Raw genomic sequence first — 15,624 nt, forward strand, 5'->3', positions numbered from 1 at the left:
TCTTTAACATATTCATAGTTTCGACCAACGAAGGTGATGCTAAAGATGAAGGATCAATAGTTTCACCGTTATCCCATTGCGGTTGAGACACGTGTGAAGCATAAAATTCATCGTTATAATGCATGTAAGAGTCATTAGTTTCAATGTTTTCCCATTGAGGCTGGGACACATTTGGAGCATAAGACTCTCTACTATAATGCATGTAAGATGATCTGTCAGGATATCTATAATATGGGTCATAACCTTCTTGAGGTTGATAATAATCCCTAGGACCATCATTATGCACATAGTATCTAGGATGACTAACACTATTCTGACCATTTGCTGAATACCACCATGGTAGATTTGAAGAACTCTCGTCCCTTCTGCCATTATGTTGGGACCACGATCTATCCATCTCTCATTAATATTTTATTTTTTTATTTATTTATTTATTTATTTTTATATTTTTTTTTTTTGAGACCGAAAACCGAGGAAGCCCTACGAAGATCCTATAGGAAAGCAAACACAATCAGGCTGACTCCACCAAGCAACCTAGATAAAATCTAGCAATGAGTGGGTTTGTCAGATTCACCTAAAAAGCTAGACAGCTCCTACTTCTCCACAACACTTGAACTTTGACTGTTATAAAGGTTACTCGATCAGAGTAGTCGGTAAACAATTCTCCAGGAAGACAACCAACGATAAACGTTGTGACAGCCGTCTTCCTTCGGCAAACGTTTCCTCTTCTCGAGGCGGCCTTTTTGACAAGAATTGTTTACAAACTTTCCTCTGAGAATGCCTAGATAAAAGTCAATTTCCCGAGTTGTTTTTGAAGGGTCTTATGAGCTCGATACCTTAGGGGCTGATGTCTAAATAATATTTTAGCTTTTTAAGTGAGGTTTGGGCTCGTGAATGTTGTTACCTATGTGGGCAAGAGAACGGTGATGAAATCCGTTTCTTATCTTGTAACTGGGTTAGTGCCCTTACTAGAATGATTACACTAACAGTTCGATCAAAGCAATTAAGCACACAAATTCACACAAATACCCACTGACAGGAGATTCGTGGGTGTTCAAGAAATTTACCTCCCGTTCAAGACGGGCGATGACCTTTGTAGATGACCCGCGAATGTTCCGACCCGAGGCTCCGTTTTGATTTTCGGTTACAATTTAATTAAGCCCTCCAATTTAGGGTCAAAACTTTAAAATAAAAAAATAAAACTAGAAAGTCTAAAAGTCTCTCTCTCACAAAAAAAAGAAAAAAATAAAACAAAATAAAAAAATAACAAAAAATGTAAATTCTTCTTCTTGAGCTCCTCTCCTTGTTGCGCCTTCTCCTTTGCTCCTTAGTGTTTTTTTCTACACCAAAAACGGAAAAGCAAGTAAAAGTGTCCAAAAATATAAACTTACCAAAAATAGAAATAAAATTAGATTAAATTTAAACTAAGTCCCCGGCAGCGGCGCCAAAAACTTGATGGGCCTAAAAGGTTACCCTAAAAGGTCTCCACCCGCAAGTATACGGGCGTCAAGTAATAAGTCCGGTAAGACCGGTTCGTTCCTCAGAGACTAAGTTAAACTAATTCTAACCTTAAAACTATTGAGATTTAAAATTGGTTTTGATGGTGATAAAATAGAATTATAATATAAAACTCAAGAAAAATAATTAAATAAATAAATAAATAAATAAATATTTCGATATTCAGAAAAAGGGAACCTAGGGTTTTCGAATCCGTCTTCCTAATAATTCTAACGACAATTTAATGTTGATCTAATTAGAGAGTTCTTTATATAACTCAGGTTTTAGTCCATGAACGGTCTAAAAACCCGGAAGATTTTATCGTTAAAATGGTAAAAACTTTAATAAATTATCGAGAAAACAATTATTATGACTTCATTTAAAACCCTAGATAAGAAATTTAGTTTCTCATGATGATAGATGGAAGTTTAACTAAATAAATGATGGGAGAAAAGTAGAAAAGTTGGATTTCTTACTGATTTTGTAGCCAAACAGAGCCTAAGGAATTGAATTTCTTCTGTTTTTCTGAAATCTGCCAAACGCACCCTCTGGGAAAACGATTTTCTCGTCTTCCCGGAAATGGTTTCCCTCTGGGAAATTTATTTTCTCACCTTCTTCAACCTCCTGTTTCTCTCTCTAAACTTTCTGTTTCTTTCTCTTTTCTCAATCTTTCTGTTAATTCTCTCTCTCTATCTCTCTCACAAAGATAAAGTAATTAAAATCAAAGAGATATAAAATTGAAATAAAAAATTACCTCCATTAAAGCTCTCGGGTTTCTCTCTCTCTCTACAATCTCTGTCTCTCTCTCTCTCTGTTTTCAACCTCTTTCTCACTAAGAAAATAGAAAACAAAAAAAGAAAAGAAGAATCAAATAAGAAAACCGAGATGATGATCTCTCTCTCTCTCTCTCTCTAACCCGTTGCTATATTCTTCTTCAAAACCGTTTCTCTCTCTACTGTTCTATCTCCAAACCGATTATATTTTCTTCTCACTCTCTCTCTCTGATCTACTGTTTTTAGTTGAGCTTGAGAGGAGCCCCCAGCCGAGAGATCCAACTCTCTCTCTAACTCTACTTTCTTCTCTGAACCGTGGGTGGTGCAGCTCTCTCTTTCTCTTCTCTTTTATAGACTTTAGTTGCCCCAGCCCCTCTCTATTGTTTCTGTTCTGATTCGAATTCCCTCAATCTCTCTCTCGATCTTCTCTCTCTCTTCAATCTCAGTTCTTCAAGAAATCGGGATAGAGACGAATTCAAATATGGCTGGTTGTTAGGTGAGTTTGATCCCGTGCATCGCGGCCGACGAAAAATGGTACGACTCCTGCTCTTGGATGTCGCCACGTGTCTCGGCTAAATCGGGACCGTTAAGTAATCCCGTGTTTTGATAATAGCTTGGTGTACTCCTGACCGTGACAGAAGGTGTCCCGCGACTTCTCTGGTCCCTCCGATGACTTCCTGGATGCGCGCCACGTGTCCCTCTTGACCTTTGGTCAACTGAATTTGACCCAAACTTTGACTCGCTCTATTTTACTCATCCGAACTCCGATTTGACTTCCGTTTTCGCCTACGGGTTCGTCTTGGACTCTACTTTCCATCCGAGCACTAATACTGATCATGAAATCAGAATCAGCAAATGACCAAAATACCCCTTGTCTGCGTTTTCTCCGACTTTTATCCGCTTTGCACACATAACTCTGAAAAAGGTACCTGAGTAGAAAAAGGAGTAATTTCATGAGAGTAACTGCCCTAGATAGACTAACTTGTCCAAATTAAGAGACTCAGATGGGACATTTTCATGTCTCATCAGTATACGAGTGTCTTGATATGGTTGAGGGTATACGAGTGTCTTGATATGGTTGTCGATTATATTCATTTAGTCCTATTGTTTCAAACAAACAATCTGCGTTATATCGTTTATTTACCTTGTCAACCATTAGTCACAACCTATTAAATAAATATGTGAAACTTTTCAGATATCAAATTAGGATCTAATCTTGGTATAGTTTTTCTTTATACATTGTAATTTTAAGGGTTATTTTTCAAATAGCCCTCAATTTTGTGACCAGCTTCCTGCCTAGCCCCTTACTTTATTAAAAATATCCAGATGACCTTCTTTTTAAGTTACCGTTATAACACCGTTAACCAGTCATCGTCTCTCTCTCCTCCATCTCATCACTTCTCTCTGCCACCTCATCTTCTCCCCCACCTCATCGTCTTCACCGGCTACCTTCAAACATAAAAATATTCTTCTCTCTCCTCTCTCTCTCTCTCTAAACACTCCGGCGAAGGGGTTTCCCTTCGCCGGAGTGTTTAGAGAGAGAGAACTTTTTTTTATTATGTTTGTAGGTCGCCGGCCAGAAAATTTGTCAGCCAGCGACCTTCGCCAGTAAAGACGATGAGGTGGCGAGAAGATGAAGTGGTAGAGAAAAGTGATGATATGGAGGAGAGAGAGATGATGACTGGTTAACGGTGTTATAACGGTAACTCAAAAAGAGGGTCATCTGGGTATTTTTAATAAAGTAGGGGGCTAGACAGGAAGCTGGTCACAAAGATGGGGGCTATTTGAGAAATAACCCTAATTGTTTCGGGAATTAATCCAAATATTGACATGAGTTCATTTAGGTACATTATGAAATTACCGAAGTCAAATTCGAAAACATAACTATGTAAGCACATACCCTGCCATTACACCCATATTTGTGCTCTCCCTCTTATTAGATTGGGAAACAAATACAATCCTATTTGAGTAAGCAGTCTGTTAGTTTAGCATGTAGAATCTGTGTTTGTGGGGTGGAAAAGAAAACCCTATAGCCTGCTTTGGAGTGCAGATGCGTTACATACTCTTCGTCCGTTTTGAAATTTGAATGTTATCATGCATTAGAGACGATAGAGTTAACTGACTTGGGGCAGAACCAATCTTAACCGTCTATTTTCTGAATTTGTTTTTCACGTTTTAATATACGACAACAACCCTCTGTTCAAAACCCACAAGGAAAATGTTACAGACCCTGAAAAATGCCATGAAATTGGCGTGAAACCAATGGAACCGTCAGATTTTAGGTCACTTTTCTCTCTTCATGAGCAGGTTTGAAATCTCTTAACAAAAAAAAGGAGCAGGTTTGAAATCCAACAGTCCAATCAGTTTGATGTTTATTTTGTTTATGGTGGTCCTATCACTGCTGATGCCACAGGCCACAAGTCCCATGCTACCACTTCTAAATTGATTTTCATGCAACATGAGATTTTCTTACTATCTTACTATAAGCTCTTCGTTCTATTTGAGTTTACTCTTTTTTTGGCATAGATCAACAGACTGAGACGATGAGTCTGACCCCGGATTTGAGTTGAGTTGTTATATTAATAAATCTAGGTGTTCATATAAATGCATATTGTTTAATCGTCATGGCATTAGTACATTAGAAGAAAGTAATAAGAGAATAACAAGTATTTACTGTCCGGTTCTTGGTCTAGTCTCTTCACTGAATTTCTCTATAGAAATTAGTATAAAAACGGTTACTGTCCTCGGTCCCGTATAAATAGGTACCGAAAATTAGTAAAATGAACAGCAAAACTACAAAAAGAGAAACAACGTACTCTATTTCTTTACTTAATAATAATTAATGAAACTTAAAACACAATTACACAAATACACTTTTCCTTCTCCGATCTTCCATTACTACAATCTCGAATAGAGAAATTGGATACTAAACCATGATTAAGAAGCTCTAATGACTTATCTCTTACTAAGAGTTACCTTTAATCCATATTTCAAATAGAGGGTCATAGCCAACTTAGGAATTACTACATGATTTTTTACCACTTTAACTTTATAACGGTAAAGAATTGAAGCAGCAACAAATTTCATCTGATAATAAGCAAAATCTTTTGCCAAACAAAGCCTTGGACCTCCATTAAATGCAGTAAATTTGTAAGGAGATTCAATGGTAAATTTTCCATCTTTTAACCATCTTTCTGGTTTGTAATCTCTACAATCTTTCCCCCATATACTTTCCATTCTTCCCATTGCATGAATTGCATATAAAACTTTTGTTCCTTTCTTTAGTATGGTACCATTAGGGAATATATCATCTTCAACTACCTAATCAGAATAACATTCAATTTTGTTAAGAAGAATTTACAAATTTAAAGGCGATTTGTCGAGAATACTAGACACTGGAAATGGTAACCTAGTAACTAAGTCATATCTTCCTATTGTAAACTAAATTTGAGTTGGTTGTTCGCGAACTTAAAATGATATGATAGTTAAGCCTACACGTGTTAAGCCCTACCGCGTGACATGTCACCCAATTAAAAAAACACATGTTAGGTTCAAAAAACGTCTTACATGAGGATCATGCGATAATAATTCCACATGGAAAAGTTACACTCTAATAACCAAAATTGAGTTCGACGACCACAAACTTAAGAACTAGATAGAGAGAAAATCTGTATGAGAATATAGACAAAGGGATTTGAGATGTTTGTAAATAGAGAAATAATTGTCTTCCTTTAAATCTTCTTGGCATTTGACTCAAAAGCTTGTGTGTGACATCATCTGACCACATCTTTTTTGCAATTATTATTTTTTTGATTCCGATTCAAAAAAATTGTACTATGCTTTAAGTAAAGCTCTGAGGTCAAACTCTAAATGAGTGTAGCATTTCCCTTGTTTTAATGCAGCTGATGGAGGAGCATGTTAACAAAATGGACTCCACCTTTGACAAAGAATGAACCATTCTTTTTGTTTTGTTTCCGAATATGAAGTTCGATAACTTCAAAATAATTCAGATGTTTATTTCTCATCGAATATTAGATGCAAAGCCATTTTTCATTTGAGAGAAAAGAAGTAACGGGTTTGTGACTCATATGTAAAGTTCTAAGACGAAAGACTGATAGATTTAGGTCTGCTAAAAGTCGGTTTCTTCTGTCTTTTCATGACACCTAAATATACTATCAACCGTCGAAGGTATAATAGACTCATAAACAGAAAATATACCTCCTTGTGATCTATCGGTACGGATGGATAGAGCCTTAGAGTTTCCGATAAGGCAGCTTGCAAATAATCCATCTTCTTCACCTCCTCTGGCCTAAACACCAAACGATCCTTATTCTTTTCACCCTCAAGATTCTCTCTTTCTGCAATTATACTACTTATCTCTTCAAGAATTTTCTTTTCAACATTTGGGTTTTGATCAACCAACCAAAAAAACCAACTTAATGCAACTGATGAAGTATCTCTTCCGGCAAGAATGAAATTAACACAAATATCTCTCAAGAACTTATCTAAAAATGGCTTCCCTTTATCATCTTTTAATAGCATAAATGCTGTTAAAAGATCCGATTTCGACTTCTTAATATCATTCTTAGAGTTATCAAGCAATGCTAGTTCTTTCTTCCTTCTATATATCACTTCTTTAGCAAACTTATCTACTTCATATATTGATTCTTTAAGTTTCTTTTCAGACCCAAGATTCAAATATCTCATGATTTTCCAAACAAACATAGGTGTAACGAAACGTAATAATGTCATTTCTGTTGCATCTTCGAAAGCTTTGGCGAATTGAATCTCGGGTAATCCTAATCTCAAACAACCAGGATCAACTCCAAAAGCTAACATACACACATTATCAAAAGTTAGTCTCAAAAGAACATCTTGTAAATCAATTGAACTACATTTCTCAATTGATTCTTCAAGAACAAGTAAAAGTCGAGAGTGAACGAGCTCGACCAAGCACTGAATGGTCATTTTACGGAACTCGGACGAGTGGACTTCAAGACTCGCTGTTTTCCTCTGTCGACTCCAGTTCTCATGATCAGAGCTAAATATTCCATTACCAAGGAGATCATAGACAGTATTAAGGAAGAATTCGCCCTTGGGAAAGTTCGAGAACTTTGTCTTTAAAATGTACTCTAAGTTTCTTGGATCGGCAGTCACAACACAGTGAAGACTAGTTAACCAAGGTCCTATAAACTTGAATGTGCAGTTTTGTTGGTTAAGTATATTGGTTACCCATTCGTAAGCATCGTAGTGTAAACCTACTAGTAAAGAAGGTAACATACCGACGAAAGGCCAAATGGGTAAACCATAGTGTTTTTGTTGCCTAAGTGAATGTATAGATATGAAGATTATGATAGCAACAACGAGTTCAAAGAATTTTACACCTGAAAAGAGTTCTAGGGCCCGAGATCTTAGGTTTCCGGTGAGTTCGAAACAGGAGGTTAGAACTATGTGAGGTGTAAGGTTCATGGTTTTGAATAGGAAGAAAGGGTAAAGAATGATGATTTCTTGTGTGTGATATTGTGTTGGGTTCATTCATGTAGTTATATAGTGAGAGTTGTGGTAGAGGGGTATCTGGAGTTAATGCTTCCTACCCCTTCGACTTTTCTTCCACATGCAGTTTCAATAATCATTACATTCATTACGTGTCATGTTTTATTTGTTATATTTGTTTAGGGAGATAAATTGTTCTAAACCCATATAAAATAGACATTCATCGTTTAAACATGCGTAGTTTAAAATACATCAGATGACATAGATACATCACGAAGATAAGATAAGAACATAACATGTCATGAAAACAACATAGGCGAACTGCCTTGAAACCCAAGAGAACAAACCCTAAAAACCATTTAGAACTAGCTTGTATTTGTTAATCTAAATGTTGATATTTTGAAAGGAATATCATAGCCATTGGTCATATTGGTATGGAATTTTTTAGCTTTTTTGAAGTTTAATGAAATTTTACTAGAAACAGATAGTGTACGTCAGAACTTCACATGGTGGGTAATTAAGATATAGCAAAGAGTTGCTTAGCATAAAAATGTCAAGACAATTCTGGCATGCCATGGTATGAGGATTTAATATTAGGGCTTTCAAGGAAGTCCAAACCCAATACAGGACAAAGGGTAGGTTTAACTCGTCAAAGTCCTTCAATAAGTCCATTTGTACAAAAGGAAAGTGATCCAGCTAAGAAATCTCAAGCATATTTGGGAGGGAATCTCAAATCAACGACTTTATTCTATAACTCGTTTCACTAAAGTCTCCTAATTAAATAGGATTCTTTTAAGAATTCGTTTCTTCTTTTCTTTTCTTTTTTCTGAAATCTCATAGTTGTGGTGTTCTTCTGAAAGGTTTGGGTTACAGTCACTCAAACAGGAGGGTATCTGGTGGCTCCATAGAGAAAAGCTTTCGAAATAACACTCGGAAGACCAGAGGATAAATACCAGCCGAAGATGAAGACACCTCCTCACTCGGTCTAACTAGTAAGCGATTATCATGACTGGATCCACTTATATGACCACAAGGACAAAGCCCTCTCCGCACAAGTAGGGCCCCATCGGACGTTGTTGAACAATGTATTCAATAGTCTTAATGGAACACATTGCTCTCGTATTTGTGAGGGTCCCTCATAAATGCAGTTCATTCATTCCATACCACTTATGTCATGTTAGGCATGCCCAAAGAAATCCAATTGATATGAATAGAAATTCCATCATTTGATTCCTATCTGTTTATTTTGTCACGAATAAAACTGAATTTGTCGGCAGATTATTTGGTTGATGATTTCAAGAGAAATAAAATCACAAAATCACCCAACCCCTAGGGCTTGAGATTCTTCCTCTAGGGAGATCCTACTCCGCTAGTCGTGTGATTCTTGGTGTATTTCTTTCGTACCAAACTCATTATGGAATATGATTTCAAGTAATGACGTTCCATTCACGTGCCAAACATGGCCTTAGTTCTAACCTAAATCTAATCACACCAGCTATCTTTTTTTCTTTTGTTATTTTTTTACTGTAACTTTTAACTACTCCGTCTGGGACTGTTATTCAAACATAAATTGAAATTAAACATAGCATAAAAATTCGATCTCATCATATAAGATAACATGTTATAATGTATGTTTAAATTATATTACACGATATGGGGGTAAGTCTAGACTCGAAACTAGGAGCTCGGATAGATCTCAGAAGACCTTGATAGAATAAGTAAGAACACTTCGAGTATTTGACCCACTAAGGAGAAGTTTAAACTGAGAATAAAGATCGCAAAAGAGATATGAATCTGACCTTGTTTACGATTTTCCTTCCCACTCTTCATAAAACTCTGTTAGGAAATCCTCCATGAATTTGTGCCTTTTCTCTGCCCTTCTTCGACCAGCCTGAAATGTTATATTAGAAATTATCCAAATTCTTAAGTCACTAAATTGATTTATTTTAATCAACGTGGACAGATACTCCTCAATTTTTAGTTGTATCAGTTACCCGTGTTAGATACTCACAGTTACTTCAGTGGTATTTATCTGGGTTTCTATTTTAGATTAGACTCACTCTACTTTAACTTACATATTCCTAATATAATAACAAATTGGTGCTGAAGATAATGCCAGTATCGTTATACTCAAATTACCTCTGTTTTCATTAGATCTTTCAACTTGAGAAGCTTCTCATGAAAATGATTGATGGTAGTCTGCTTAGTTTTGTCCATATATTGTTCTTTTGATAGACTTAATCGCGGCTGAATGCTTGGGTCGTGCAGTACGCGGTTCCTACTTCCACCAAATGTGAAGCACCGTGCGATTCCTTGGAACATATAATATTAGGAGAATATGAGGTTAGACGCAGACTTTGTGGCCTGTAGTGATGGACCAATAACACAAACTACACTGACAAACCATTTCCGATTAATAGTAATTTGCTAACTGATACGTTACTCTTCTTTGAAAATAGTCCTGCATACATAGGAAATTTTCTAGGTAGTATTTTTCATGTTTTATGCGAAGAACAAAAAAAAATTGAATCTAGTATATTCACTGCACTCTTCTGTGAAGCTTCGCCAATAAGTTCACATCACATATAACTTGAAGGATTTAGGACAGTCGAAATGAACAAGTTATGATTTATGAGCATGTAAAAGTACAAATTATGAAATGAAAGTGATTACCAACAGCTCCAATTGCATCAAGACGGTCAGCATCCTGGACAATACCAAACTCTAAAGAGGATTTAGCAGTCCCATTAGATGCAAGTTCATCTTTAAAACCTGAAACATAAAATAGGATTCCTTAAGAATTAAAGAGAGAAATAGATTGAGATAAAGCATTAGAAATTACTGGTCTAATGATATATCATAAACTTAAGCTAGAATATCTCAATAGCATCACAAGGAGAACATAATTTTGATCAAGAACGAGAAGGATATCAAATATATTAAGCACGGAAAGGTAAATCTAATATACGACCCAAATTGGATATGAGCAAAAGATTTATATAGGTCCGCATAAGGTGTAAAAACAGTCTAGGCGTATGCCTTCAAGTGCACCACAAAACTAACCAGGGCTCTTCGTATCAAGCGCAATGAGCACTAGACACGAGCTTAAATGCTTATTTGTGCAGTTACACCACTTGATGCCGGGACTCAGGAGCATCACATGAGAAGAATAGCACTTCTCTAATAGGAAACATCTATGAACTGAATTACTACTGGAAGAATCAGATTTACTAAAGGATTCAGTATTAAAATCTCATTCAACAACAAAAAAGAAAATTACCCATTTCCTTTATGATACTCAATATCATCATTCTCTTGCTCTCCTCAACATTCTCCGCCTCAAGAAATCTCTCCGCAATTTTTTCCTCAGAAGGATCTCTAAGCAACAAACAAGGAAATAGCATGAGAAGTGAAAGAAGATATTTTAATTTTTAAAACAAATGTTATATAAGTAAAACAGAAAGAAAAGCGCTGTATAATAGAAACTAATTCTCACCTCAAATACTTGTAGTCTCCTGCAGAACAAAAAAACGCGTAATTCTATTAACTGGGTGACCAATAACATGCACAATATGCAGAAACTATAATTGGCGGAAATGCACAAACGTTCAAACTTGCATACGTAAAGGAAGATCATTCTAGTGAGAAACCAATGTTTACTATATCATCCGAATTTGCCTTTTGTTAGACATGTCCTTTTGGTTTGCTTAAATGTCACTAAAAAACATTGGAACCGTAAATGCAAAAATAATGTTATAACAGTAATCTGTGAAACAAAACCTAAAAATTTAACAAAGACAATACCTATATCATGGAGAAGCGCAGCAAGTTCGACCTTCAAAGAAGAAAAAGATCAATTTTAAGAACTACAAAAATGAAAATAATAGAAGGGGAAATGAGAAATCTTGGACCCAATTGATTTCATTTGAGCAACATCTTCATCTATACAAGTTTGTAGAACTTCCATTTGTGTTTCCATACTAATTGGGTAAACAAAGATAAATGGTTTTGTTAGCGATGACCAATGATAAACCCTTCTATACTGACCCCAAGCTTTTGCTTTTACTTGAATCTATGAACCCAGAAAAGTTAGTCATTTCAACATTTACAAATTTGCTTAAATAATTAAAAAAAAATTAGTTTTTTATATCAATCCGCTAATAACATTGCCCTGAATGATAAACTAGTTGCAAGAAGGTCACTTATATAACTAGGGTTTGAGAATGACTACAAAGGAACACATTAAACCTTATTAAACCCTTACTTACAATTTGAGATAACAAAAGAAGAAGAGAAAGAGAAGGTGATGATGAAATAACTTACAATTTCCATAGAATGAGGAGAAGAAGACAAGCCTTCCTCGTGAGCAAGAGAGAGAGAAAGATCTCTTACTCTGAAAACATGAGAGGAATCATGAGATGCATCGTTTCCTTCCATTACTGAAATCACCAACTTCTCTGCTTTTCTAATTACACTCTCTTCCATTGCCAACGACCACTGTTAACAATAACAAAGGATTGTGGATTCTTCAAAATAATAATCCACTGATGCCCACTGACCACTGTTAACAATAACAAAGGATTGTGGATTCTTCAAAATAATGAAGCGGGTGGGGGGAAGGTGACTACGAGTTCAGCCCCTCCTTTGGTCGCCCTCCCAATTTTATGGGGAGGGCTAAAGGTAGTCGTCCAAAAATGTTGTAGGCCCCTGAATTACACATAGGACCTCTCACACGTTGTGCTTAATTCGGGGCTACAAGCCTTTAGCCGCACCCAATTTTATGTTAATTCAGATTATAGGATGACTACAATAATTTATCAAAAACTTGTGTCCCACGGGTGTGACACACTTTATTTTTATTTTCTCCGGTATAGATCTCTAAAATACACCTACTTAATACATATAGCATTCTAAAAAAAGTTATTTTTCAAATTGCCCCTAATTTATGAACAACTTCCTGTCTAGGTTCGTAATTTACTGGAGACACATATGGTTCTGGTTTCTTCTTTCCGTCTGCAACCCGATGTTTGTAACTCCATTTTGCCCTTACATGTAGTCAGCAACATTTCTAATCTCCATTTTCTTTTCTTTTTTCCTTTATTTTATTCTTCTTTCTTAAGAATAAATTAATTTTGAATTTATATTTATTAATCTTTTTCATATATGGGAAAAAATGAAGTTTTAACTCATACATGGTAGTCTGGTAGAGGAATTAAATCCCAAGACTTCATGACTTTCTCATATAACTCTTGTTTTTAAATGAAACAGGAGGATTGCTTTAGTACAATAAAAATCATATGCGGTAGAGTTTGACTTACGTTGAATTTTCGATCTTGTGACATCCAGTTTTTCAGTAGATGCACAACAAACGAAAGTAAGTAGTTATCTTCTTACTTCAACTTTATTATTTTTTTTCCTAATCTCCATTCGTAACTGTATTCGTTCTCGTCCTATTTAATAGATTGGAAAATCTAAGCAAAAAAGAGATAGTGAGAATCACGTAATGGGCTCAACAATCTACCATCTTTTGGAGCAGTGGACGGACACCGGACAGACACCTCCTCTTAAACCCATAAAATCTTGGGATTATATCTTCGTGGTGCCAGAGCTTCGTTGCATTTATCAAGAGACAACTCGTCTCTTCACATGGTAACAGAGCTTCCTTGATTTTTTTTTCAAAACAATGTCAACTACCGAGGATACCACCACTGCTTCCGCTTCTCCCATCACCCAAGTTTTCGATGTCCACCATTCGGACTCACCCACAACTGTGTTAATTCAACCACCTCTCACCGGAGATAACTATGCCTCCTGGTCTCGTGGTATGACAAAAGCTCTCCGAGCCAAGGACAAACTTGGTTTCGTTGATGGTACCATTGTCAAACCAACCTCTCCCGCGGATTTACATTCATGGGAACGCTGCAACGATCTCGTTGCTAGTTGGATTCTCAACTCTGTATCTTCGGATATTCAATCATCAATTCTATATGATGAAACTGCTGCAGAGACATGGAAAAACCTCCATGATCGTTTTTTTCAAACAAATGCTCCTAAAGTTTTTCAACTAAAGAGAGCCATTTCTTGTTTGAAACAAGACGGATTAGATGTCTCCACTTATTTCACTCAATTGAAATCGCTCCAGGATGAGCTTCAGTCACTCACGACTGTTGAACCTTGTATTTGTAACCATGGAAAATCTTTGATTGACAGGTTGAATCAGGATCGAGCTATGGAATTCCTACAGGGACTCCATGATCGATTCTCTGCCATTCGTAGTCAGATTCTCCTCATGGATCCATTTCCTTCTACCTTACGTATTCACTCGCTCATCAAACAAGAGGAGGTTCAACAGAATATTGTCAACAAAAGTTCTCATGGTGTCGAGGCAGCCACTCTAGCCGTCGGTCAAGCTCATCGACCTGACCGTAATGAATCTCAACGACCAAAGCGACAACGTCCCTATTGTGACTACTGTCACATGCATGGACACGTCCAAAGTCAATGTTTTCAGCTGCATGGTTACCCACAAAATCGATCAGGCCCACAGACACGTCAACGAGGGCGCCCACATCAATCTGCCTTGGCTGCTTCGGTCTCCTCTGACCCAGTACCTTATGGAGCCCAACAAGGGGTGCCTTCAGCAACATCCTTAACCAGAGAGCAATACCAGGGGCTTATCTCCTTGCTGGACCAGAACCGCACCTCTACAGGCACCACCAGCAATGCTGACCAGCAATCTGAGCCGACTATCAACTTGACTGGTATGTTTTTTAACTCTCACTCTTGGGTCGTCGACTCCGGAGCGGCCAAACACATATGTTCCACACTATCACACTTCACTTCTTATGTTCCCGCTCCTCCTGACTATTTCGTCAGACTTCCCGATGGAACACGGATCCGTGTTCTCCACATCGGTTCAATATTTTTTTCCAAATCTTTTCAACTTCATAAAGTTTTACATGTACCGGATTTTAAAATCAATTTAATCTCCGTTTCAGAAATCACAACTTCGTTATTATGTACCGTCCTTTTTTATTCTACTTCGTGTGTCTTTCAGGACCTAGCGACGGCATCAACGATTGGACTTGGTGATCGATCAGAAGGACTCTATTTCCTTCGCACGGACCCTAGGATTTACTCGTCTTTTTTTCCTAGTAGTAACAATAATGTTAGTTTAAATATTTGGCATTGGCGATTGGGTCATCCGTCAATTTTCCGTTTTAAGTATTTAATTTCTAATGTTCCTTGTATGAAGTCTGTTCCATTTCATAATAAACCGTGCGATATTTGTCCTTTATCTAAATCTAAGCGTTTGCCTTTTCCCACTAGTACTTCAATCTCTTCTCGTCCCTTTCAACTCGTTCACGCCGACTTATGGGGACCCTTTTCGGTTATTTCCAATTCAGGTTGTCGTTATTTTTTGACCATGGTTGACGATTTCTCTAGGTGTACTTGGGTTTTTCTACTCCCTAATAAGTCTGACACAACGAAATTTGTTACTAATTTTACCACATTTGTTTCCAATCAATTTAATACAACTATTACAAAATTCAAGACCGGGGATGGTTCTATTTTAATTCCTAAGATACAAACTTTTCGTTCCGATAATGGTTCGGAATTTATGAACAAAGAATTACAAAATTGGTTCACCACACATGGAATATCTCATCAAACCAGTTGCACCTACACCCCTCAACAAAATGGGGTCGTAGAACGTAAACATCGACACATCTTGGAGGTCGCACGTTCTTTACGTCTCCAAGCACATCTCCCTCTTTCCTTTTGGGGAGAATGTATCCTCACCGCGGTATACTTAATTAATAAACTTCCAACTCCCGTTTTACATGGAAAATCTCCACAT

The 15,624-nt window shown here is 36.8% G+C and overlaps 2 protein-coding genes across 3 annotated transcripts; both read right to left on the reverse strand.

Annotated features, from left to right (window-relative positions):
- Positions 1–5,066: 5,066 nt before the first annotated feature.
- Positions 5,067–8,106, reverse strand: LOC147563925 (cytochrome P450 86B1-like). Its single transcript, XM_086641813.1, has 2 exons — positions 6,489–8,106; positions 5,067–5,591 (listed from the first exon to the last, which is right to left on the reverse strand). Exons 1-2 carry the CDS (start codon positions 7,803–7,805, stop codon positions 5,226–5,228), a joined length of 1,683 nt encoding a protein of 560 aa, XP_086497939.1. The 5' UTR covers positions 7,806–8,106; the 3' UTR covers positions 5,067–5,225.
- A 1,240-nt stretch (positions 8,107–9,346) lies between these two features.
- On the reverse strand, positions 9,347–12,479 carry LOC147563926 (Metal-dependent phosphohydrolase). Of its 2 annotated transcripts, XM_086641823.1 has the most exons (7): positions 12,087–12,479; positions 11,568–11,598; positions 11,260–11,278; positions 11,044–11,141; positions 10,437–10,535; positions 9,903–10,075; positions 9,347–9,654 (listed from the first exon to the last, which is right to left on the reverse strand). In XM_086641823.1, exons 1-7 carry the CDS (start codon positions 12,246–12,248, stop codon positions 9,568–9,570), a joined length of 669 nt encoding a protein of 222 aa, XP_086497949.1. In that variant the 5' UTR covers positions 12,249–12,479; the 3' UTR covers positions 9,347–9,567. The 2 variants fall into 2 exon arrangements, with proteins under 2 accessions (XP_086497949.1, XP_086497956.1); XM_086641830.1 differs by lacking the exon at positions 10,437–10,535 and having other exon boundaries at positions 12,087–12,430.
- Positions 12,480–15,624: the final 3,145 nt, after the last annotated feature.

This window comes from Eschscholzia californica, unplaced genomic scaffold (genome assembly GCF_041429995.1).
Source record: "Eschscholzia californica isolate CP2 unplaced genomic scaffold, dmEscCali1.0.p SCAF_1, whole genome shotgun sequence".
NCBI lineage: Eukaryota > Viridiplantae > Streptophyta > Magnoliopsida > Ranunculales > Papaveraceae > Eschscholzia > Eschscholzia californica.